The following is a 26,710-nucleotide window of genomic DNA, read 5'->3' as shown; positions in this document are numbered from 1 at the left end:
ATTTTCTCGATCGTCGAACACAGAAGTGAATTGGTAGTACATAAGTTACTTGTCCACCAAATCAGGTATAAAAAAGGTCTCATGCCATATTCCAATGCCAATGCCATATGTAAAATATAATTTGAAGGTAAAATCTGATCTCGAATAATTTTCTACTTTGTTACTATTCATATTTGTCATACTGATACTATTTTTAACTTGCACTTTGAGATAATAAAAAGAATTTGAAGTGTCATTACTCTGGTGGAAATGAACTGTTTTGCTTGCCCACTTTGTGCTACAAACGAGTTTGTAATTTGGCATCGCAGGTTGACCAAGTCCACCGTATAGGCAATAGAGAATCGGAAACACTACCATCTTTTAGAGATATTGACCCTTTAAATTATAAATAGCTGCTTGTCCACTAAGCAATTTTAGAAGAATGCACAGAAAAATCAAGACGCATCTAATCAACCACAACCTAAAACAGCGTCTGCTCTCTTTTTTAAATCAAACACTCCAATAGGTTTATTTTGAGTGAACAAAAGAGATATAGCATATGACCGTAATCTCGATGATAACCTTACGCTGATTATATATCAAAGGCCGTATTGATTGCTGTTCATGGCTTCGTATTATTTATGGTTTGTTATATTTATATACCAAGTTTTAAATGAACCAGTCGCGATAGCGTTCTCCTGTTTTGCTTGTAATTGTAGTTCGACTGGATAAAAAAAACTTCTTCTATAAACACCACTAATATGTATAGTATATTATGTCGATGTAGACTATTGCAAAATAATTGAAATCAAATTCACAGATAGAAACCATACAGTGGAGTGAATGTGAAGTACCCGTTTGATATCACCACTCAGGTTCTTTCTTGGACACTGAAGTTGCAATAGATGTCTATCACAAATAACTAGGCATTTGTACAAAAAGAATTGTTTTTGAATAATTGTTTTAAATCAAGTTTTGTTGCCTGATTTATTTTTAAAAGGCTGTATTATTTATTTTTTTTAATAAATAATTAGAATAAACTAGAACAAGAAAAATCGATGAAAGAACCTGACAATTGCTTCTTATTCGCAATGAACCCTTCGAAAGGCCACAAATATTGACGACTTTTCCATGCACGCCTTCTCAAGCTGTAGCGCAATGTGTCTGCAAACGTGGTTGACGCAACCGATATGCCACGTGAGCCACCATGTAGCGGCGAGGATTCCAGCAATCCTCTTGCACATCGTCACATAACTCATGGAATTCGAACCAGGATCGGATATACCATAAGAAAAGGTAGGATACAGCCTAGGATCTTCAAACTTGAACCTTGACAATCAATTTTGAACTATAATTAATTTTAAATATTTTTTAAATTGTAAAAAAGGCTTTATAGATAAGGCGGAATTAATGAATTTGTTTGATTAACCTTGCAAAACTTTATCTATCCAACCTCAAAAACAAAGTGTGATAATTTAAATTAATTAGACAATTTTCACTGTAACAAAGTCTTTATTTTATAAAAAAAAATGTCGATATACTAATTAATCTAAGCAACATAGAATGTGTGGATTATTATATATAATTTTTACTATGTCAGATCTCACTAAAAACGACTATTATGATGTCGGATTTTCTGATGGCATGGCATTTTGTACGTATGTATCTTGCCTGTAGCTAAAGTTTTATTATTCATGCAATTAATAACAGTACTTATGATGCCATAACACATAAACTCGAAATCCCTATTATGACGTTTTAACTGATTAGCTGTGACGCCATTGTTACAGAGGGGCCTCGCGATTAGTAAAGCCTGGGGTGTTTCATCGTCTAATCCGGCCATGATTCGAACCTACGTATGTTGCCGCCAATATAAGTATATTCTTCATTATTGTATTAGGTCACTTGTTTTTCCGAATTTAGGAGGTGGGCGCACCACCGATCCAACTGCTTTTGGATAGGCCCACTTGTTTTGCCGAATTTAGGCGATGGGCGCACCCCTGATCCAACTGCTTTTGGATAGGCCCACTTGTTTTGCCGAATTTAGGCGATGGGCGCACCCCTGATTCAACTGCTTTTGGATAGGCCCACTTGTTTTGCCGAATTTAGGCGATGGGCGCACCCCTGATCCAACTGCTTTTGGATAGGCCCACTTGTTTTGCCGAATTTGCCGTGGACTACGTTTCATGATTTTTCTTGCATTTTTCACTCAAAACGTCTCCCTGATATCCCGGATAAACATTGCTGTTGAAATCTCATGACATTAGCGTATATGTACTAACTTGGCGATGAAGTTAATTAAGCGATGAAAGTGAAAGTCAAAGCAAAAATTTTCATTACATTTTTAAAATTATTATTCCGGCAGCGTGTGCAGCTGCCAAAACGCAACATTCCGGCGTAGTTTTTCGGCGATGTAAGGAGTATTTCAAAAAAATACAAAAGTTACAGAAAAAATTTGATTTGAAACAGGTCCTTGTTTGAAAAAGCAGGCTGATTTTGGAATTGATAAAAAACCCTACAAATAACCTTCTTCCGGTTCCGATTGCAACAGAGTACATATCTTAAATCAACCATATTTATTATGCACCTGCAAGAGCTTTATACAACCAAACACTCTAATGAAAAATACAATAAACTATGATAAATACCAAATTAGATCCGAAAATCACACAGGAAACTAACTGTGAACGTAGACTAGTTACAGAAATGTTAAATACAACATAACTGGTGAATAGATCTATGCCAAACTGGGGAAACAATATACCTGTAGTACTATTATATTTTACAAGAATAACTTAGGTTTACGGCAACAAAACACTAAAATAATGACATAATACACAAGGAAATTCTACACTGCCGGCAGTATGACCAGAACCTGTGGTATGACAAACCATCTAACACGGAAGTTGCTCAATAACAACTCAAGTGGTATGAATGAATAGGGCGCACATAAATAAATCACACTTATAGACATGGTCGTCTCATGAAATTAATTAGAAATATTATATATATATATATATAAATTTCTACACAACAATTATATTTATCGAATATTATTGAGTAGCAAATAATATACGAGTTTTAAAATGAAATTAGTCAATAAAATCAAGACCTTTGAAAATCCAACAAAACGGCCAAAAGTGCACTTGTTCAAATATGTAACCAAGTATATTATTCAGAATATTTACTTCTAGACTTCTAACTGAGAATAAAATGAGGCAATTTTTATATTGCACTGCTTATTTTTATCACGTTTTTGTCCATAACTTCCCCAAAGTTAGGAAATTCCGATAAATCCTGTTTTTAGCGCATCGTCTTGTTCCATTGTCATTACTTGTTTTCCAATATAATGCCCCTTTCCTGATATTTCAACAGTGAAGGCTCGGTGTTTTCCACATTTTGTTTTTTCAATAACTTTAGCAGTGAATCTAATAACAAGAGAGCTATGCTCAAATATATGGGCATGCCGCAAGGTCCAAAGAAATTTTTGGAATAGGTAAAAATAATATGCTTCTGGCAAAAAAATCGATCTTTAACCACTGAAAATTCGAAGACAAAAGAGATTTTATCAGGATAAAGGAGAAGAAAAACAAGAATAACAACATAATATTAAAACGATCGTTATGTACACTAACGTGTTCAATAAAGAATATGCTATAAACCGACCTTCTACCCCAATTCCCATCAACTTAGATTCCGTTAGTTTGTTTTTATAGAGTGCAAAATGGTAAAACACTTCAGAATATTTAGAATTTTTTTAAAGCTCACCCAACGCCACTCATGGCACTCTTGAACACTGCGGATTCTCCTAATGCCAATTTTCCTTTTGCCAGAAGCGTGACGATATGTGCTGACGTACCTGATCCACACGGCCCTCTTCCCTGTATTAAATTATATAATAAGCTCTCCATTACTCTCCCCATTGGCACAAATTATTAGTATTATGGGAGTACTTGTTGAAATCGGGAAAGAAGTGAATTTGGATTATAGAAAGGGGGTACGTGAAATACCCAGAATATTTAAACGTGTTGTTTTTGGCCACCAAAACACCACTACATAACTTCTCGAGCCAAATGTATGTTGTTACAGCTAACAAAAGTGCATTTAACTTTATAATAGTCGAAGTAACTCCAATGACAAAAATACCTTTTTAGGTGAAAGAAATAACTGTTTTTTCAAGTATTGTTATAAATAGATTCACCTCACTGTCTCTGAATACGGCCATTTGTTTTACCACACGATCCGTTGACAAATCCGAAGTATCAACAACCAGAGTTCCGTTAAAAATAGCCAAGTCATCATTGTCCGGGTGACTCAGCTTTACCTATAGAAGAAATGTGTAAAATTATATGCAGGAAAAAAAAATTTGAATTCAAATCATCTTTACAGTACAAGCATAGTATGGAAATTACCTTTTTCACAATAGCTTCATTGATCATATGCCCGATCCTAGACGCCAATTTCAACGATTTTATCTCACCAAAATTCACCCCAATATCCTCTGCTGATACAATGGTATAGAAGCCTCCTCCGAAAGCGACATCTACATTTATAACTCCAATGTCGTCCAAATGTATTTCAATATCTCAAAATTAATGAGTTCTCAGTTACTTCGCGTATGATGTAAACTCGCATTTATTAGTTGGTGTTCCTTTTGCAACAGTAAATTTCTAATACAATCATTATTACGGTTGTTCTTTTTAACTCTTCATCACGCAAGCTTTTTTTTTTAAAGGATGCATTGTGACATAAATGTAAAACAAAGGGGTGTATATTATCCAGACATGGATTTAATATTGCGTTTTCACTCAGCTTGCACCACACCGTACTTCCGCAGCCATAAAGGAATCAAATGTATGCTCTGCCACAACTGAAAATATGTCCAGTAGTCATTAGAAACTAACCTGTTTCGAATACAAACGATGGAACGCTTCGCAAGCTTGTATTCCCTGATATTCCGTTTTTGTATTTGACAGATATTGGTACCAAGCCACATGGGCATTGTATCGCGATAGAGGTCTCTGGTTCTGTTGCTTTCACAAGGCCATTATCAAGACAGTACCTGAATTTTTGTAGACATTAATTGATGTAAAAAAGAATAGCTTTCAAAGGCATAACCGAACAGATGTGCGTACATACATTTCGTTTAATTCTAATTTGATTGATTGTATTCAATACTAGTTTAAATAGAGTTGACAAAGAACGAATAACATATTTGAACCTCCCAAAAGCCAGAGTTGCTTCGCCACACATGGTTAAGCATCCTTCTTTTTCATAAAATAAAATTGCTAGGTCCGCTTTTGGATTGTCAGGTTTTACCCGCAAAACAGAAACAGCGTGATGCCCACGAGGCTCATATGACATAAACCTATAAAACAAAAGATTACGTATCATATATCACCACAAGTGGTAGCCGGTTGTTTATTTGTGGTTACAATTGAACACTTTTAGGGTAAAGGAGGGGGATTTCCTTGAGGAAAATCGGCATCATGCACAAATTGACCGAGACAGCCTTTCTTTTAACTTTAAGTCAAAACTTCAGGTTCGAACTTCAAAACTATTGACATCACGCCTGTGAAGTCAGTTCTATGAAAATTGTTACTTAAAAACGCCGGAATGATGATTTACAATATATATAGGCCAATAGGTTGGCGCACAAGGAAATAGATCTCTTGTCAAACGCAAATTTGAGTAGTCTATTGCTACTGAATTTTTCTCATATTCAGCTTCTGTTAAAAATGAACTAACCAATTTGTTTCAGATAGAGGTATAATTAGACTAAATGATACTCTATCAAATCAGTAAATTTTATCTATCTTGATCAATATTTATGTATATATATATATATAGATGAATGAATGAACTGGGTATTTGTAAATGAACCGAAATTTTTACAGTAATGGGCGGAGTACAGCATTCTGGTTTATATCATACTTACTTTATAATATAAGAAAATTTTGTCTCTAAATTATTCATCTTATCCAAAATTGTTCCGCCGGGTATATCTGGTGCACCATTTTCAATTATTTTGATTGGCGTACCATATGTATGCATTTCACATGTTGTTATTTTTAAATTATCGATAGTGGCATCTTTCAAAAAAACCATAATACTTGATGATATCGAATACTTTCATAGAAACACGATGAATACAACAAATCTGAAACATGAATATAATCAATTCGAGAGTTGAATGAAAATGCTTATTTAGAATCTGTTTGTAACTAAGGGAATGGTATCTGTAGCATCTGTGCATTAGTACACATGAATATTGAATATGGCTAAACTTGCCCCTGTATGCTCATGTGTCCGTAACGACAATAGCACCCAAATATATCTACACATTCATATAGTTGAATCCGGAAGCATTTGCGATGAAGATCATACACCGCATGAACAGATGACGTCATAGGTGTAAGATGATATTTATGATGTCATTATTAGTGCTATACTTGTCATCTTTGACCTTGCTTGCTTACACTCTCTCTTGCTTGTACTGCATGCTGCTAAGTGCTGTGATCCATGATGTCTGTGTTATATTCATAAATATACCCAAGCATTCTGAACGGTTGTGTGTTCACCCACAAACGAACAATAGGTATTGCTATATATCTTCCGATGCAAAAAAAATTATTTTATTCAATCTCAATTGTTATTAGCAATTAATTATCATGAATGTCTTGATAAACCAGCCAGCCAGTTAGCTCAAAACTACCTTGAGTTAAATTTTATGTTTTTATCAGTTATCATTTGTACAAATGTTCGTTAGCTCAAATGTTCAAAAGAGTTAATGGTTCAAAGTTACACATTTTCTATCTTTAGACTGCCAATGCCCTATCACATTGCGAGCGTTGTTCTTTATGAGCGAGTTACAATGCAAAACTGTCGTACCTGATCGTATTATTTTAAAGAAATATATTCTAAAATGCCTAAATCCCGTAAAAAGAAAAACGAGAATATCGGTTGGAAACCGAAGACTTATCGATCGATAGTTAGGGGATCCCCCAAAACAGAAACTGCAGTTTCGATTCATCCGCTCTTGTAACTTGCGCACTGCGCATCGCACACACACACTCGGTGGGTCTCAAAATTCTCTCGCTTTACAAAAATCTAGATCACTATATCAATAATAATTGATTGATAACTCGCTAATTATACGACATAATTCGCCCAAAATCAATAGGCTTCTGGTCCGAGATAAGATGAATGCACATGCAAAATCTGGAGCAGATTCAATCTCGCTTTCGTGAGATATCGCGTGCATCTAACAGACAAACATACAGACATACAGACAAATACCTATCAACATACTTACCGATTAAAATCGATTAGTAACAAACGAAAATATCGGTCAGAGACCGAAGACTTATCGATCGAAATTTAGGTTATCCCCCAAAACAGCGCTCTTACTCCATAGTGACACCTTGTGTCCCATCACTAATTAATTAATAACTAGCTAATTATACGACATAATTCATCCAAAATCAATAGGCTTCTGGTCCAAGATAAGATGAATGCACATGCAAAATCTGGAGCAGATTCAATCTCTCTTTCGTGAGATATCGCGTGCATCTAACAGACAAACAGACATACAGACAGACAGACAAATACCTATCAACATACTTACCGATTGAAATCGATAAGTAACAACTCCATACTCTGTCCCATTTATAAAAATATCACTTTTTTCATAATCTGTATAACAAAACAAAAATGGGCACATTTGCGATGTGCTACAAATTATGGGCAATTTGTATTTTTTCTGGTTAGTTATTTTAATGAAATGTGACATAGTTTATAGTATCAATTTTTTTATATATATTTATATATATATACACGCAAAGCTCTAACGAACTCCAGAAACTGAAGATGATCACTACTATATCGCTCTTAATCCTTTAAAAATTACCAATAGGCCTAGTTCTCTACAGAAGAAACATCTCTCAGCATAATGACCGTGAAGTGTCACGGTCTTGCTCACTTCCTGCAGTGTTACAATGTTTACAGAAACGTCATGAGTTTGTGCATCATGGAATGTGACGAATTGAAAAAAAATGTTATGATCATGCAATCAAAGTAAAGCATTTCCAAAACACATTCGTGATTATACGAGATCAGTATTGTTTAAAAAATCGCGGAAGTTCACGTCAATCATTTACTTTCTGTTCAAACAACGCAACGCAAATTTAACGCTAAATATCAATATCCCGGTGTTTAAACTCGGCTTTCTACAATTTCCATGTTTTGATGAATATTTCAGCCTAACCAAGCGTCATATCCGTGTCAGCAAAACTTTGCCCAAATTTAATTCTCGCTTCCAGTGAAGAGCGTTTGTAAATCTGCTTGAGAAAACTTGCTACATCATATCCCCATCCTGAAACACCCCATTCCAGAAGTTCAGAAAGTTGGATTCCTTCAGCAGTTTTAGTCACCATGTAGTCTGCTCTTGTTATTGATAGCTCATACCATAGTACTAAAAGTAAATACGTAACTGTATAATCCTATATATGTGATCTGTGACTAACTATACCTTTATCCTATTATCGTGATAACTACATACGGAAACAGAGTAGAGTTTACCTGTCCAATTCTTTCTATTTGAAATCAAAGGTGACATAATGATATAATTCTTGGCAAACGTGGTTTTCTCTTCGAATAACAAATTTGGGAATTCGCGATGAAAACAAGCAATATGGAGCCATCTTATCGTGCTGTGAAGAGAACGAGTAGCAAACATAACTATTATCGATCTTAAGATCGGTAAATATGTTGATAGGTATTTGTCTGTCTGTTAGATGCACGCGATATCTCACGAAAGCGAGGATGAATCTGCTCCAAATTTTGCATGTGCATTCATCATAGCTCGGATCAGAAGCCTATTGATTTTGGATGAATTATGTCGTATAATTAGCGAGTTATCAATTAATTAGTGATGAAAAGATCTGGATTTTTGCAAATCGAGAGAACGACTTTTGCAAAGCGAGAGATTTTTGAGACGCGCTGTGTGTGTGTGCGATGCGCAAGTTTGCACGCTAGCGAAGGATACACACCGCTAGATCGCATCTCGTGATTACCGGTAATCTTTAAGCATTGTCCATATCCCTCTTGTAACTTTGACGTCACGCGATGCGGTAGCAACATCATAGTCCGTGACAATAGCAAGAAATCTCTATGTTTTGCAGGTATTTTGAATAAAAACGTGGTATTTATAAGTAAATGGATATCGGTTTTTATGTTTTGTATATTTGAAAATCTCGTAATTCTCCACTTTCTAATTTTGTTTTTAATAAATGAAAATATAAGACATCACCCGAAAATAAGCCCTAGTTTTATTTCTTGGAAAGGAATTAAAATAAGACCCAGTCTTATATTCGGGGAAACACGGTATGGGCGTGTGCTTGATTACGTGAACCGTGGTTGTGTGAATTTGTTTACGATAATATAGTCGAGTCTCGGCTTCTGTTGGCAAGTGCAGTTTCAAGTATTTATTGGCGTCTGGAGCTCCCGCACAACCATGGCCGTATTTTCAAACCATAGCTGCTATGGCCAAACCACGGCGACTGACTTTTTAGCTGCCACAAACAAGTGGCGAGATGCCGGTACCACGGTAGCAAATTAAAAACCAATGGCGGATGAAATTTTGCTGCCGTAACGACGGCATTTCGGCTGTAATGGTAGGTAGGGCTGCCCCAGGACTGTTTAGTTTTTGGATACGTAGTGGACCTATGGCTTGCATGCTTTTTCTTGGACATCTATTGGGACACCTGAAATTTTGAAATTTTCAGTGGCTAAAGATGGAATTTTTCTTTAGAAGGCTATTACTTTCATTTATCTCACATATTTCAGGGAGTTCTGTAGAATTCGTTTTTTGTTTGCTATGACATCCCCAAAATTTGTCACTTTGTCTTTTGCTTTTTGTTACAGTTCTGCTGTAAACAGCCTAAATTTTGTAGCCTACCGTATATGTTTATTTTCTTGAGAGCAAATGAATTAAGTTTTTATCTGCCAAGATAGAACCTTTCCGTTATCAAATATTAGGCCTACAGCTACAGGTACGCATATGATTTACGGGGAATTGATGGTATTGTGTTTTTTTTTTTCATTTTTTCTTTTGCAATTTTATTTTTTTATTCCGTTTTTATTTTATTTTTTTTCCCCAATTTATTCTTTTTCTTAGTTTTTTATTTTACTTTTTCAACTTTATTTCAATTTTACTAGTGACAACGATGGGCCCCCACAGAGAAGTAACTCGGATCACTTGGTGTTATAATTCACGTTGAAATTGAATGAAGGAGAATAGATCATCGCCACAGGACAAGCTATGACAGTCTCTGTATCGTCATTTGCTGATAAGTTACCGCATATGGGACGTTTTTTATGGGAAATGGTTGACTGCGGTATCTGATTGGGTACTCCCGAAGTATGTGAACCAAGAAGGCGGACACCGGAACGTAATATGTGTAACATGTTAGGGTTAGGCCATTTTATTCCAATGTTCCTTAATTTAGTTATATTACGAGTTCGGGGACTAGCCAAGTGACTCCTGTAGTATTTGTACCCGAAATGATGGCCTAACTCTATCCTGGTACACATATTACGTTCCGGTGTCCGCCTTCTTGGTTCACATACCTACGTGCCCACATATTAGCATAGTTCTTCTTCCTATCGTTATGGAAAAATCACTCTTATCGATGACTACTGGACCAATTGCTTTGAATTTTCAATTGGGTAAAGAATGTATATCATGCTATATAGCTATTACCTTTTTTTTTTTATCTCTGTGAGCTCTATGAGATTTGTTTTTCGTTTGCAATGACGTCACCAAAATGTGCCACCTTGTGGCGGTTCCGCGAACGCATATCAGTCGATCCTGTGTTGCTCGGCGAAAGTCGATGGTACGCCGCTTAGCGAATTTTGGAAGTTATTATATGGGGAACGGTAGACTGTGTGACCTGATCTGGTTATACAGAAGTGACTCGGATCAGTTGGTATTTCAATTCACATTGAAACTGAAACAACAAGAATAGATCACCACCACGTCCACAGCACTTGGAAAAGATATGACAGTCCTTGTACCGTCCTCCCATTGGTACCCCCATTTGCAGTAACTGATCAAGTAATACAGAAGCGACTCGAATCACTTAGTAATTCAATTTACGTTGAAACTGAATTATAAAGAATTGATCGTCACAGGACCTGAAAAAGCTATGACAGTCTCTGTGCACGGTACCCCGATACAGGTACTGGTAAGTTACCGCATATGATTTTGGGGGAACTGGTTATGAAATACTTTGTTTAGCTCTGGGTGTCCGTTTATTTGAGCGTATCTCTTTTGTTTAATACGCTATTCAATTATTAATTTTAAAGGACTATGATGCTTTTTTGCGGTCTAATATTCAAACGGCTTCCAATGGCGGAGCACGATTATTGGTTATGATATCTCAACGGCAATTCTATCCAAATGTACTTCTCTTGATTTGATTTCCTGTTGAAATAAATTAGTGTTTGCCTGATCGTCTACAATTTTAGGCACGTTGGGAAATTTATGCAACCTTGTTTTGAAATCAATTTTTTATTTGTATCTTCTCATTATTTACTGAAATACCCCTGGCATCGCTGCGGAACTACGTCAAAATGTTGCGTTCTGGAAGGTACACACGCTTCCAAAATGATAATTTCAGGAACGTCAGAAAAAATTCTTGCTTTCACTTTCATCGTGTAACTTTATCGTCAGGTTAGTACCTACCTACACCAAAGTCATAATATTTCAATATGAATGTTTGACCAATATATCAGAGAGACGTTTTGAGCTAAAAGGGCATTAAAAATCACGAAACATAGCTCACGGGCTACTACTACAATTACAAAGCAATATATCAGGGGCCAGCTCACTGTCTAAATTCGATAGAACAAGTGCTTAAATACAATAATAGAGAATATACCTAGATTGGCGAAAATCTAGATAGGTTCGAATCAGGGCCGGATTTAGACGATGAAAAGTAAATTGGTGCCCAGGCTATGCTAATTGTGAGGCCCCTCCGTAACAATGACGTCACAACTAATCTGTTTAACGTCATAATATAAATTTCAAATTTATGTGTTATGACATCACAAGTGCATTTTCAAATTGCGTGAATTACAAAACTCTCGCTACAGGCCCGACATCTGAATACTCGCTTTCTGTGAGATCTAACATAGTAAAAAATATTATAATGCTTACATTCAATACAAATACCTATTATATATCGATATTTTTTTCATAAAATAAAAGCATCATTACGGTGAAAACTGTTCAGTTAATTTAAATTAGCATGCTTTGTTTTTAAGGTGAATGATATACGAGTATATAGAGTTTTTCAAAGTTATAGAAATTCATTTATTCGGCCGTATTCCAAGTTTTTAATCTTTCGAACGGTAAATATTGGGAATTATAAACCTGAATAAAAAATATGAGATCTATGAAGTTTTAAACTGACATTGTTCTGGAACAAGCGTTTCAATTAAAAAACGATTTAAAATTAATATTAGTTCAAAATTGATTCTCAAGGCTCCTTCGGTTTGATGCTCCTAGGCTGTAGTCTATCTTGCCTAATGGTATATCCGACCCACTTTTGAATCCCATGTGAAGTGAGGTGACGTTGTGCAAGAGGATTTCTGAACTCCTCGCCATCGCAGAGTGGTTTGCGGACGCATTGCGCTACAGCTTGAGAAAACGCGTATCGGCAAGTCATCGATATTTGGGGCGTTTCGAAGGGCTTGTTGCATATAAGAAGAAATTGACAAGTTTTTACATCCCTTAATCTTGTTTTAGTTTCAACCATCTAATACAAAAAAAAATAAAAATATTACAGAAATTTTAAGAAGCAAAAAAAACTTGATTTAAAATAGTCGTTTTGAAACAATTCATTTCAAACAAATAACTACTTGTCCAACAAATCGGGTATAACAAAATTCTGATTTCATACCCCCGATGCTAATTGTAAGATAATTTCAAGGTATGATCTGATTTCAATTGATTTTTACTTCGTTATTTTTTGGATTTTTCTTCCTGGTACTATTTTGAAGTTATTCTTCGAGATAATAAAAGTATCCTTCGAGGCATTGAAATGCCATTATTCTGGTGGAAATAAAATGTTTTGCTTGTCCACTTTCTACTACAATAGTTCGTGATACAAAAAAGACTTGGGGCGTTGGGTTTGTCTAAGGTGGTATCGCAGGTTATAGTTTTGCGTTCCAATCTCCAATCTTTCAAACATATCGACTCTTTAATTATGGATGGCAGTTGTGTAATTTTATTTATTTATTCTTCTCAAATAAAAATTATCGCTCGATTCGAAGTTGCAAGTACCAATATATTAAAATTTAATAGCTGTCATTGTACAGAAATTCAGCAAATTGATATGGTAAAAAAATTTTTTTCCAGAACTACTGTGTCTAATTGTATTTCCCCGACTTTTTCTCATTCTGATATTTTATGTGAAGATTCATAAATCCCCCCTCCCCCTCCCCTTGTTGGACAATTTTTTTTTTTTTTGAATGACTTATATTCCTTATTCAGTTGCTTTTTTTATTATTTCAATTTTGGACTCATTTCAAATGTTGATGTCGCAGACTCATGATGACCACTTCTGGTCCTTAGTATGAAAGCCACCTGCTGGCAATTGGGATGAAATCCGTTGCTGTATTGTATAATAAGTTGTGCCTTGAATTTGTGTATGATTTCCTGCATGACGAAATAAGAGTATTGTCAAAAGATAAATAAAATTAATCGCTGCAATTGTACAGCAGGACAGCTCAATGACATGGTGAACTAATTTTAAAACCTAAGTGAATTAATTGAATTTTTCCGACTTGTATTTATTTTCTCTCTCTTTCAAATGCTATCGTATATAAAGATTTATACCATTCCCTGTTTTGTGGGTAATTTTTTGAATAACTAAGTTTTTCATTGTATCCATTGCCTTCTTTTATCGCAATTTTTACTTTTGACTCGTCCTAAATCTGGGTGTCGCAGACTTATGATGACCATTTCTGGTCCTTCGCGAGTTTCTGTCAATTGCAATGAAATCCGTTACTATAATACATAATTTTTTTCATCTGTTGTGAATTTGTGTTGTGATTTTTTGCACGAATGATATTTTGTAGAAATAAATGATTGTCTATTCATCTATTGTGTACTGAGCAATTTCAAGAGATTGTACAGAAAAATCAAAAATGTTAATCAAAAAACTAATCAACCACAATCTAAGAAAGAGTCATCTGAGCGTAATCTCGATGAAAGCCTCACGTTGATTATAAAAGGCCGTTTTGATTACTGTTGTTGCTGCATGACTTAGTACTGATCTGGGTTCGTTATATACCATGTCTTAAGACTTAAATGAACCGTCGCGATTACGTTCACCTGTTTTGCGTAATTGTAAATCGCTAGATGAATATACTTCGCCTATAAACATCACTATTATGCGCATGTTTGACTATTTTTCCCGAACAGTATATTTTGTAGATGTATTGCAAAAGAAAATTAAAAGAAAATTTCCAGACAGAAACAAGACTGTGAAGTAATCAGAATGCATAATATAAATTCGCACACAATAATTAATATGAATTGATGAATAGAAAATTAAATATGAGTTTTGGAATAAAATCAATCAATAAAATTGAAACCTTTGAAAATCCCGAATATCTCTCAAAGACGCATTTTGTAATCAAAAATATATCAATATAATTCAGTAAACTTCTAAGTAAAGATTAAAGCAATTTTATTACACCGCTTACCATTTAATCATTTTATAACTGTGTTTACAACTTTTCTATGAACTATCCATAATTTTCCCAAATTAGGAAATTCCGATAAATCCTCTTTTTAGAGCATCGTCTTGTTCCAGTGTCATTACTTGTTTTCCAATATAATGCCCCTTTCCTGATATTTCAACAGTGAAGGCTCGGTGTTTTCCACATTTTGTTTCCTCAATAACTTTAGCAGTGAATCTGATGAAATAAAATCTGAATATTATGAACCGACCTTCCACCCCAATTCCCATTTACTTAGATTCCGTGAGTTATTTTTATAGAGTGCAAAATAGTAAAACACTTCAGTATAGTTAGAATTTTTTTAAAGCTTACCCAACTCCACTCATGGCACTGTTGAACACTACGGATTCTCCTAATGCCAATTTCTCTTTTGCCAGAAGCGTGACGATATGTGCTGACGTACCTGATCCACACGGCCCTCTTCCCTGTATTAAATTATAAAATAAGCTCTCCCCATTGGCTCAAATTATTAGTATTGTGGTAATACGTGTTGAAATATGGAAAGAAGTGAATTTGGATTATAGAAAATGGGTACGTGAAATAAACAGCAGAATCAAACGTGTTGTTTTTGGTCCCATATGTCTGTTGTTGCAGCTAACTCAAGTGCATTCAACTTCATAATAGTCAGAGCAACTGTAATGGTAGAAATATTTTTTCAAGAGAAAACTGTTCTTTCAAGTATTGTTATAATAGATTTACCTCGCTGTCTCTGAATACGGGCATTTGTTTTACCACACGATTCGTTGACAAATCAGAAGTATCGACAATCAGAGTTCCAATGAAGAGAGCTAAGCCATCATTGTCCGGGTGGCTCAGCTTCACCTACAGAATAAATGTGTGAAATTATATGCAGGAAAAAGAGATTCGAATTAGAATCATCTTTACGGTAAGAACGCAGTATCAAATTACCTTTTTTACAATCGCTTCATTGAGCATATGCCCGATCCTAGACGCCAATCTCAACGATTTTATATCACAAAAATTTACACCAATATCCTCTGCTGATACGATGGCATAGAAGCCTCCTCCAAAAGCGACATCCACGTTTATAACTCCAATTTCGTCCAAATTTATTTCAATATCTCAATGATAATGTGATAACTTAATGAGTTCTCAGTTACTTCACGTATGGTGTAAACTTCTTTTGCAACAGTAAATTTATAATACAACCTTTATTATTAAGGTTGTTGTATTCAACTCTTCAACACGCAAGCTTTTTATTTTATAGGATGCATTGGGACATAAATGTGAAACAAAGGAGTGTATATTATCCAGACATGGCTTTATTACTGCGTTTTCACTCAGCTTGCACCATACCGTACTTTCGTAACCATAAATAAATCAAACGTCTGCTCTGCCACTACTAAAAATATGTCCAGTAGTATTCAGAAACTAACCTGTTCCGAATACAAAGGATGGAACGCTTCGCAAGGTTGCATTTCCTGATATTCCATTTTTGTATTTGACAGATATTGGTACCAAGCCACATGGGCATTGTATCGCTATAGAGGTTTCTGGTTCTGTTGGTTTTACAAGACCATTATCAATACAATACCTGAATTTTTGTAGAAAATAATTGGTGTAAAAAAGGATAGTTTTCAAAGGCATTGATGAAAAGATGTACGCACATACGTTTCCTTCTTTTCTAATTTGATTGATTGTAAGCAATACTATTTTAAATAGAGTTGGAGCAGAATTACATAACATATTTAAACCTTCCAAAAGCCAGAGTTGCTTCGCCACACATGGTTAAACATCCTTCTTTTTCATAAAATAAAATTGCTACGTCCGCTTTTGGATTGTCAGGTTTTACCCGCAACACAGAAACAGCGTGATGTCCACGAGGCTCATATGACATAAACCTATAAAACAAAAGAAAACGTATCACAACAAGTGGTAGCCGTTTGATTTTGTTTTGGTTACAATCAAACACTTTTGGGGTAGGGGAGGGTTATTTTCTTGAGGAAAATCGAGTCACATTTTAACATTAATAACTTGTGATCAATTCAAGCATCAATCGAATTATCTGGACAGGCATCAGACAAAAATTGACCGAGACAGCCTCTATTTTAACTTGCCAAAACGAGGGCCGAGTCGATTGTCATGACGCTAGTCAAGTCAGTTATATGAAAATTGGTACCTAGGTGCGCCGAACTGACGATTTACAATATAGACCAGGGTTGGGCACGGTTTTCGGACCAGAGTCCAAAAAATGTGTACGCCTAGACTGGCGGGCCATGTAAGCGTGCCGTAAAAAGTTACATTTTATTAACAATATTTACAGTGTTAAGAAAGCAAAAGTGAAAAACAATAAGCCTCGAGCCAAAACTAAATTTAATTGCAATCTCAACAAATTCCTTGAGCCTTTCCTTTTAGCTAAAACATAAAAATTTGGTTTTAGTATGGTTGTGGTAGCATCAGGTGGTCAGACTGAATTACCCAACGGGCCGGATTTGGCCCACGGGCTGTAGTTTGTTCATTATATAGACTAATAAGTTGGCGCACAAGGAAATATACCTCATGTCAAACGCGAATTTGCGCAGTCTATTGCTACTGTTTTTTCTCGTATTAAACTTCTCTTGGTAAGGAACTAACATATTTGTTTCAAAGAAGTATTATTAGAATAAATGATACTTTGTAATATCAGTATATTTGTCTTGATCACTATATATATATAGAATGAAATAACTAGTTACTTCTAAATAAACTTGATTTTATACAGTAATGGGCAGAGTACTCAATTGTCGACGATACAACAATTTGGTTTATATCATACTCACTTTATAATATGAGAAAATTTGTTCTCCAAATTATTCATTTTATCCAAAATAGTTCTGCCAGGTATATCTGGCACACCATCTTCAACTATTTTGATTGGAGTACCATATGTATGCATTTCACATGTTGTTATTTTCAAATTATCGACAGCGGTGTCTTTTGATGAATCCATTGATGTCACTAATGATTCTTAACGCTTGAGGATATTGAATATGGTCATAAAAATATAATGAATACAACAAATCTGAATCATAGATAATCATCTGCATCAAACATAACTGTAGCATCTATACTTTGGAAAATATTGACATTGAATCTAACTACATATACCGCCACGCTCCTGTGTCCGTAAGGACAATTGTATCTAAATATATTTGCACAGTCATACAGTTGAATCCCAGGAGCATTTACGCCCATTGCCATTGAGCGCGAATGATCATAGAACGCTTGAACGATCATAGAACGCATGAATAGAATGGCGTGATAGGTGTCGATTCATCTCTTTCGGTGCAAACAAAATTATTTTGTTTAATCTCAATTGTTATCATCAATTTTTGTGAATTTATACCAGAATCATGGACGATCCCGTAGTGTGTGCACCAAGATGGCAGACACCAGAATGTAGTATGTGTACCAGGTTAGAGTCAGGACATAATTTTATTATAATTCTCCTTATTTTAGTTCTATTCCGAGTTTGGGGACCAGCCAAATGACCCCATAGTATTTGTACACTTGAAATAGTTGCCTAACCCTAATCTGGTACATATACTACGTTTCGGTGTCCACCATCTAGGTTCATATACTACATGAGTACCGAATCATGTACTCAAACACTACACATATACGAATGTCAAAGTGGATTTTTATGTTCACGCCACCAGTCAGGCGAAACCAGCCTGATAACAGCTCAAAACCACCCTTAGTTAGGTTTTACGTTTATATCACTCGTCATAGGTACAAATGTTCGTTAGCCGTTGGTGCAAATTTTCAAAGAAGTGTAGAGCAAAAAATGATGGATTTTCCAGCTTCTGAATACAAGTGTCCTATCACATCGCAAGCGTTGATCTTTATGACCGAGTCACCGAGCAAAACAATCGTAGTTGATTCTATATCAGGGATGGCGAACCACTGACCCGTGGGTCACAAAGTGACCCACCGCGTTTTATTTGTGACCCGCCAAGCGATAAAAATTGATAAAACCGGCTTTAAATTAATCTAACAATAACTAAGCTATTATAATGTACCGTCAGTTGGACAGTCAGCGAGGGCTGCGATCTCTCATGTTCAAAATGTTGATTTTCGGGCCGGTATGGTGATTTTCAAAACCCCTAATCTTGTACGCATGTATGCACCGCTGTGTACCGTTATTCAGCTATTGGGCCTGACATCGTTTATGACATAACAGTGCAATTGATCTGTCCATTTCTCGCAACGCCTGTCTTTTTTTGGAAGTGCATCTGCAAACTGTTTTAGGGGTTATACGAGAACTAGATGCTACTTTGCATTTTATTAGTTTCTCGCCTATAAATGCCCTTGTGAAAACAAAAACTTTCAGACTTGAAATAAAAATCTAGAAATCTGATATAACAATGGGGCAGTGTAAACGTGGCTTAATGTGGTTGGAAGCTGATCGAAAATTATAACACTATCAAAGCGGAATTACCTCCAAACACTAGAAACGCATTATCCTAAACGTTTTTGGTAATTCATGTGCGTTATTTTCGTACTCTAATATCATAAAACCGAGTGCCATAAAAGTCCCTGATAGAAGTGCTGCATAAGTAAAGCCCAAAACTACACCAACACCAGCTTATAAGGTTCGTTTCAGAAGTTTCTTATAGATACAAACGTGAATTAAATACCTGTGACCCACTCTCTTCTGTTCCGTAATAAAATTATAATTTTTGACCCATTCATTGAAAAAGGTTCGCCATCCTTGTTTTATATCATAGATACTCAAATACTATTCAAAGACTAATAACATCAGAGTCAATACGGCATCCATATTTTGTAAAGGCCAGCTTTTTCAACTTCATATCATATTTGCAGGAATTTAGACGGACCGCCTCAATAAGACACAATTAAAATTGAAAACTCCTAAATAAATTCCCTATATAATCTGATTCCCTACTACTCAGTAACTGGTAATGCTGCAAATACTATTAACGCCACCTTTGGTGAATCATTGACTTTTTGTTTGCATTAAACATGCGTTTAAAAATAAAGTCTTTTAATACTTGGTATTTCTTATTAGATGGATATTGTCAGACCTGTGGATACTGTGCTCATTGATGATTAAAGGCAATATTCAAGACAATATTTGCGTGTTTGGTCCACTGTAAAACATTGTAACTCAAAAACAATTGAACCGTTACGATGGTTCAAGACAAACAAACCAGGACACTTTTCCAGTAGAGAATAATAGTAAGTAAACCAAGCACGAAAAAGTATACTGTATGACTCAGTGTGGAACTTGGTCTATATACTAGACGCAATTCGTCAAACCAATAATTCATACTGGGCCGGTGTATCGCGCATCAACGATTTCATCTTTTCTTGGTCATTACCTGTATTTACTCTCTCATAATCATATACCTATTGATTCAGTCTGCCTCATACATTTTGCTTGAAGTATCCATAGCAACGACACAATTAAACAAACGTAGGCTCCACCGTGCGGTTATATATAATGCGAGGTGTTTATTATGAAAAATAAGGTATTTAAAAAAACATCTTCGCGTTGATTTCGAGCGATGGAGGAGTAAGAGAGTGGTACTAAAGTGTGGTAGACCTCTGATTGAAGACATATATATATAAATATAGGACATCATGGTCTCACGTGCTCAGGGCGCCCAACGGGCATCCGGTTCGGTTCCGTGATAAATCAAACTGCTAGATTCAATAGACGAATATTTCCAACCGATTCGATATTCACAACACTCGAAATTTTTGAAAAACAAGAAAGAATTTTTAAAAACCACATAACATAAATCACTAAACGCATGACAACATCTATATAAGTATCTCGATACAATCATTTCAACGTGTACACAAGTGGACAGCTACATTGTGAATCGGAAGCGCAGAATTTAGATAAAAGTGAATTATGCCGAGTTTTCGGCGTTGAAGAAGACTTTCATAGGCAATAATAATATGTACACTTTTTGTGATTGCTCTGAACGGACTTTTAAATATAAATAGCCATATATTGAAGTATGGAAAATCATAAAATATTTCGTCGAGTCTGACAATCCACATCACAATGCAAGAGACTATAGCAATAAATTTGGTAATTTTCAAACCTGAAAAATAGCGAGTTCGAAGCACGATGACATACGATAAATACGATGTAAATAAGCAATTTTGCTTCAACTGATATAGGGAGGGCTCTACCTTCAAAAACAGAAGTGATATAATATTTATTAAGTGATGTAATACACTGTAAAATAAACAATTCATATTAAAATACCCAACACGAATTCGAAAGTGAAATTGCTTTCTTTCACAACTTTTTGTCCAAATGTTTTATCGAGCTTACATGTGGACCCAGAAGGTGTCGATCCACCCACACGTTGGGACAATGGGTCCTATTGCGCCCCAGAAAATTCTTGAAACGCATTATGCCCCTATAGTAAAGTGTATATCAAAGAATGAATAAAAACAGATATAGCACATTAGATGGGAAAATAAAACATTTTTTACAACTTCAGTGCAAACATAAAAAATAGCGTGCATTATAAATGATATTTTAGCAATAATGTCATCAGAAAATGTCTTGTTCCTAGACTATGGAGGGCAATTTGCAACATGATTTCTGTAATTACATCAATATTTACTGTTATCATTCATCGTGATTTTCACAAATTGGACAAACAAGTATACTACATGGTAATGTTTAATTTTTAGTGCCAAATAAATTGGGAACATGAACACCGTGTACAGTTTAGTAAAGCTTTGGGTATGATATTATCAGAAAATAGTCTGTCATGGGAAGTACGAAGAGCGATTGATGCAAAAATTGGCAAAAGGCATGACCCATTATAGTTTATAGATAGTTTATTACAAAATATTTCTTCATTTTTGAATGAATTGTAACTATTTTAGGCAATGAAATGGGACTTCATCAATAATGCTAGAATGTTGTCACCAAATATTTTTCACATGCACCCTATAAATTTTAATACATTTGAATTTGTTGTTACACGAAAAAATTAGGAGATTTAACAAATCAGATGGAAGAATGCAACCAGCCATTAGTCACTTTCAAATACGAATGATCTACTTTAAGAGACATCAGACATCGGGTGAAAAATACGAAATATTCACTACAACATACGTTAAGAAATATTAGCAATAAAAATAAAATCAGTGCTCGCTATGAAAAAAATTTGGTCGCGTGAGATGTAGGGAGCGAAGCACAGTTGCAAATTGCACAGGAAGCAAATTGGAAAATTTTGGAAAATTTTTTGCAAATTTAAATTTGGAAAACGCTTCATTTGTCATTCAGATTCAAAATTATAATAGAAGGCACCGACATCCAGTATAATGTAAAATTTATCTAGTTAAAAATGGAAGGATGTTTTTAATTGATCATATCATTACCGGATTCTGTCACTAGATTTTATACCAGTATTAGCCAAACAAATATTGCCTAATAATGATTTCGATGATGTGTTTTCCTTTCCTTCCAGGGCCCAACCAATTCCCAGAACCCCCAACCCTTGTTTATGTATGTTATGTTTGTCATGTTTTAATGAAAGTTGAAACTGCCAAGGATAAGAAGCTGCAGAAGAAAAAAAAACATGCCGGCCTGGTTTGATGTAAAAATGTGATGTGTTGATTATGAAATTGTATATATAAGCATCGACAATCATGAATAGACAACAATGAGAAAATAATGAGCCGTTTTTTATGATGGTATACTTTGAATGCCAAATCGTAATTAATTGAAACTATGAACTATTAGTTTAAATGTATAATTTGCAGCAATTTTCTCCTTTAAATCAAAATTAAGTATCATAACATTGCATTAACATTAATCTCGTTTCTATTCGTAATATTTAACCAATTTCTCCAGATAAATACAGGCCGACGACAAGAATTGCTGATGATTAGACTTTGTGTTAATCGAACATTACGAACGTTGGTTCTGCAAACAGTTGACAAGATTCACCAAAGTTCGCCCAGTAGAGTAACATTGCATGGGTTGCGTGATGGTATTATTACTTATCGATCTTAAGATCGGTAAGTATGTTGATAGATATTTGTCTGTCTGTCTGTTTGTCTGTTAGATGAACGCGATATCTCACGAAGGCGAGGTTGAATCTGCTCCAACTTTTGCATGTGCATTCATCATATCTCGGACCAGAAGCTTATTGATTTTGGATGAATTATGTTGTATAATTAGCGAGTTATTAGTTAATTAGTGATGGGACACGCGGTGTCACTATAGAGTCATGAATCGAAACCGCAGTTTCGATCGATAAGTCTTCGGTCTCCGACCGATATTCTCGTTTATCACTTCGCTAAGCGTGATGAATGATTCAACAGCGCTACCTGTTTTCAAACATACCTAAAGATTTCGACAAAATTTTATGCGATCGGTATTATCGCGACTGTTTGAAATCCTTAGTGCGAGAAGATCCGGAACTATGAAATAGGTCTTTATCAGACACCCTGGAACTTTGATTGGGCCTCTTATTGTTAACTATTGTTGTCTTGCATTCGAGGGAATGCCTGGACGCATATTTTCCTCCGGTACGTTGTCATTACTTATCGATCTCGATAAGTATGTTGATAGGTATTTGTCTGTATGTTTGTCTGTTAGATGCACGCGATATTTCCCGAAAGCGAGTTTGGATGAATTATCTCGTATAATTAGCGAGTTATTATTTTATCAGTGATGGACACGGTGTCGCTATGGAGTAACTATAACTTTCGACCGACATTCTCGTTGTTACTTATCGATTTTAATCGGTAAGTATGTTGCATACATTCCATATATTCTTCCGGTACGTTGTCATTACTTATCGATCTCGATAAGTATGTTGATAGGTATTTGTCTGTCTGTTTGTTTGTCTGTCTGTTAGATGCTCGCGATATCTCACGAAAGCGAGATTGAATCTGCTTCAAATTTTGCATGTGCATTCATCATATGTCGTACCAGAAGCGTATTAATTTTGGATGAGTTATGTCATATAATTAGCGAGTTATTAATTAATTAGTGATGGGACACAAGGTGTCACTATGGAGTAAGAGCGCTGTTTTGGGGAAACCCTAACTTTCGATCGATAAATCTTCGGTATCTGACCGATATTCTCGTTGTTGGACTTCAATGAGTGACAACATCCTAGTTCATTTCCGCAGAATCAACCAAACAGCGATAGATTAATGGCGCAACATCTCAAGCACTTTTTCATAAAAACAGATTTTCAAGCATGACTGTAACATCAATAACTTTGATAGTGAACTAACCTTTGATATTGAGTTTGATACAAGATGATACAAAAGACAATTATGATGTTATAAAGCGATATTCTTTCAACCAGTGGTGTGAAGACTATACCGCCGATAAAGGAAAGTATAGGCTAAGTGCTATACTATTCGTACGCGTGGTTGGGACGCGGTCTTTACTGGGTTTGCAGGGCAGAATGTAGAGACAATATTTGACTTTTAACGACTGACGCTCTTTAACATTATTGAAGTAAAACTCTCCAAAACAAATGTTGTGGGTGTTGACTTATATATATATGTCACGTCTTTTGATAGCCCGGGATCTACATAGACGAGACACAATGAAAACGTATCGAACGCGCCACTCTCAGCCCATTTGTCCACAAACAAGACACATGCATGGATCAGCTTCTTTTTATACACTTGGCAAAGAACAGCGGTTTTCTTAAATGAATGAAACACCATTAATTAACATAAGTCACAAAGCATATAACAACAACAAAAGGCAAATTTCTCACCAAACGTTTTCCGATCCGGGTGGCTAATACAATTACAAGCAAAGGGAAAAAGGGTAATAATGGGTCTACAATGATTGGCTACAAGGCAGCGCACGATGCACTGAATACAGATGCAAGTACGATAAAATGTACGATAAAATTGTAAACAACGTACGTTTACAACGTAACAATATATACGTTAATCAAGAATAAGGTCTTACCTTTGCGAGATTCATGGATATGACCTAGAGTAGGGGTCAAATTTGGGTCGCGAAGCCCTCCGTTCTGGGTCGCAAAACAATTTAAATGTGCCATAAATGTGAGCATCGCGTCAGTGTAGCGTATTTATGTATAACAATTTATAAATCTCTAATTATAATTATATATGGATGTTTCCCCGAGTATACACTTCCTTATTTACTGCCGTAACATTGGCCAATTAGCATAAGTGCAAGGTTTGACGTACAATAGACATTTCAGGAGCGCTCAGATACTTATTGCCATTTAGACAGTCTTTCGTGGTTGTAAATATTACCTCGTTTTGGCGGTTTTCGCGGGCTATTTGTTAGTTTTTAGTGGTGTTTTGGTAAATAAAAAGTCCTAATCAAATACCTCAATATTCATTTTGCTTTGTCGGAGTTTTATTCCGAATGCGGTAATCAAAAATTATTTTAGAAATAGCTGTGATAGACTAAGCCAAACTTCCATACGGCACATTTATATGTAAGGTTGTTGGATGTATTGAATTAAAATGATAGTTTGAAACATAATATAAACCGGTTTATATAGGTGCCAACTCGCAAAACCATTCTTGAAATAAGTGCCAATAATTTTGCAATGTAGAAGTATAAAGCGGAAGAATTTTGCTGGGATCGAAAGTCGGGGAAACATTCATTACGTAGTTGTTACTTATCGATATTGAGTTCGGTAAGTATGTTGATAGGTATTTGTCTGTTTGTTTAGTTGTTTGTTTGTCTGTCTGTTAGATGCACGCGATATCTCACGAGAGCGAGATTGAATCTGCTCCAAATTTAGCATGTGCATTCACCCTAGCTCGGATCAGAAGCCTATTGATTTTCGATGAATTATATCGTATAATTAGCGAGGTATTAATTAAGTAGTGACACACGGTGACACTATGGAGTAATAGCGCTGTTTTGGGGGATCCCCTAACCTTCGATCGATAAGTCTTCGGTCTCCGACCGATATTCTCGTTTGCATTGTTAGTTGGTGTTATCCTACTACGTAGACAATTGTGTTGTTTGGTAGCAATGCGAGGTTAGTAGTAGTCGTGTGGAATTGCTTGATTGAGACAGATGATGAGATTTTTCCATTCTAAATTGAATAGTTAGGGTGCTGTTACATTTGATATTGTAAGGCATTAAATTCAAAATTTAGCGGGGTTAAGAATTTTAAAGGTAGTTTTAGTCACAAATAATGTTGACAGACAAACTGGTTACTGAAGAATACTCTAAAAAAAGCCGCGAGCGGAAGATACAAAGGAGAAATAAAGTGAGAACAGAACACCGCATGCACCTTCAAACATCTTTGCGTCTTCAAGCAGTGGGGATCAACGCCCGACAAAAGACTCATCTTCTCACCCTCATCGGATAGAAATACATCACTAAAACCATCTCTATAAGCGGAAGTACATCGAAGAATTTATAAAGCTTGGTTTCACGTGTATTCTTATAAATGATGAGTCACGTCCTCAATGTGTTGTTTGTTCCGATGTTCTTGCCAACGAGAGCGTGAAAGCAGTGAAATTGAAACGCCGTCTTACAGCAAAGCATCCAAAATTCATTTAAAAAACCAATACATTTTTTCCGTCGACTAGAAAAAGGATTGTTAAGCGAAAAGAAAACAATGACAAAATATATAATAAGCGAATACTAAGATCGAAGCTTTCAAAAAGAAAATTCAACACTGGACTGCCCGAGTCGAAAATGGAAGAATGGATATATATGTTTTCTGAGCTGAACGATTTACTCGAAGAAAACGAGTTCAGTCAAAACATTGTGAAACAGTCCATATTCAGTCATCTTCATGATATTTCGAAGTGGTTTAATATATATTTTCCCGAAAACACAACACCACTGCAACACGACTGGATATTATCACGTTCCACAGTATCAAATATACAACATCTATCATCAGATTTGATTGAAGCATTGGATGACTTGTCAAGTGAT

General features: G+C 35.6%; 2 protein-coding genes across 3 annotated transcripts; both read right to left on the bottom strand.

Moving 5' to 3' along the window:
• Positions 1–2,372: 2,372 nt before the first annotated feature.
• Positions 2,373–7,777, bottom strand: LOC120327095 (trans-L-3-hydroxyproline dehydratase-like). The gene is made up of 8 exons (XM_078111894.1): positions 7,607–7,777; positions 5,918–6,139; positions 5,201–5,347; positions 4,884–5,041; positions 4,392–4,564; positions 4,181–4,303; positions 3,748–3,860; positions 2,373–3,407 (listed from the first exon to the last, which is right to left on the bottom strand). Exons 2-8 carry the CDS (start codon positions 6,085–6,087, stop codon positions 3,257–3,259), a joined length of 1,035 nt encoding a protein of 344 aa, XP_077968020.1. The 5' UTR covers positions 6,088–6,139; positions 7,607–7,777; the 3' UTR covers positions 2,373–3,256.
• Positions 7,778–14,564: 6,787 nt separating this feature from the next.
• LOC120327094 (trans-L-3-hydroxyproline dehydratase-like) lies at positions 14,565–19,730 on the bottom strand. 2 transcript variants are annotated; one of them, XM_039393491.2, is made up of 7 exons: positions 19,431–19,730; positions 16,506–16,652; positions 16,188–16,345; positions 15,700–15,872; positions 15,490–15,612; positions 15,103–15,215; positions 14,565–14,967 (listed from the first exon to the last, which is right to left on the bottom strand). In XM_039393491.2, exons 2-7 carry the CDS (start codon positions 16,646–16,648, stop codon positions 14,817–14,819), a joined length of 861 nt encoding a protein of 286 aa, XP_039249425.2. In that variant the 5' UTR covers positions 16,649–16,652; positions 19,431–19,730; the 3' UTR covers positions 14,565–14,816. The 2 variants fall into 2 exon arrangements, with proteins under 2 accessions (XP_039249425.2, XP_039249424.2); XM_039393490.2 differs by lacking the exon at positions 19,431–19,730 and adding an exon at positions 17,571–17,835.
• Positions 19,731–26,710: the final 6,980 nt, after the last annotated feature.

The sequence above is a fragment of the Styela clava genome, chromosome 4 (genome assembly GCF_964204865.1).
Source record: "Styela clava chromosome 4, kaStyClav1.hap1.2, whole genome shotgun sequence".
Classification (NCBI taxonomy): domain Eukaryota; kingdom Metazoa; phylum Chordata; class Ascidiacea; order Stolidobranchia; family Styelidae; genus Styela; species Styela clava.
Note: the sequence above shows the minus strand (reverse complement) of the source record. Positions and strands in the feature narration are given on the sequence as shown.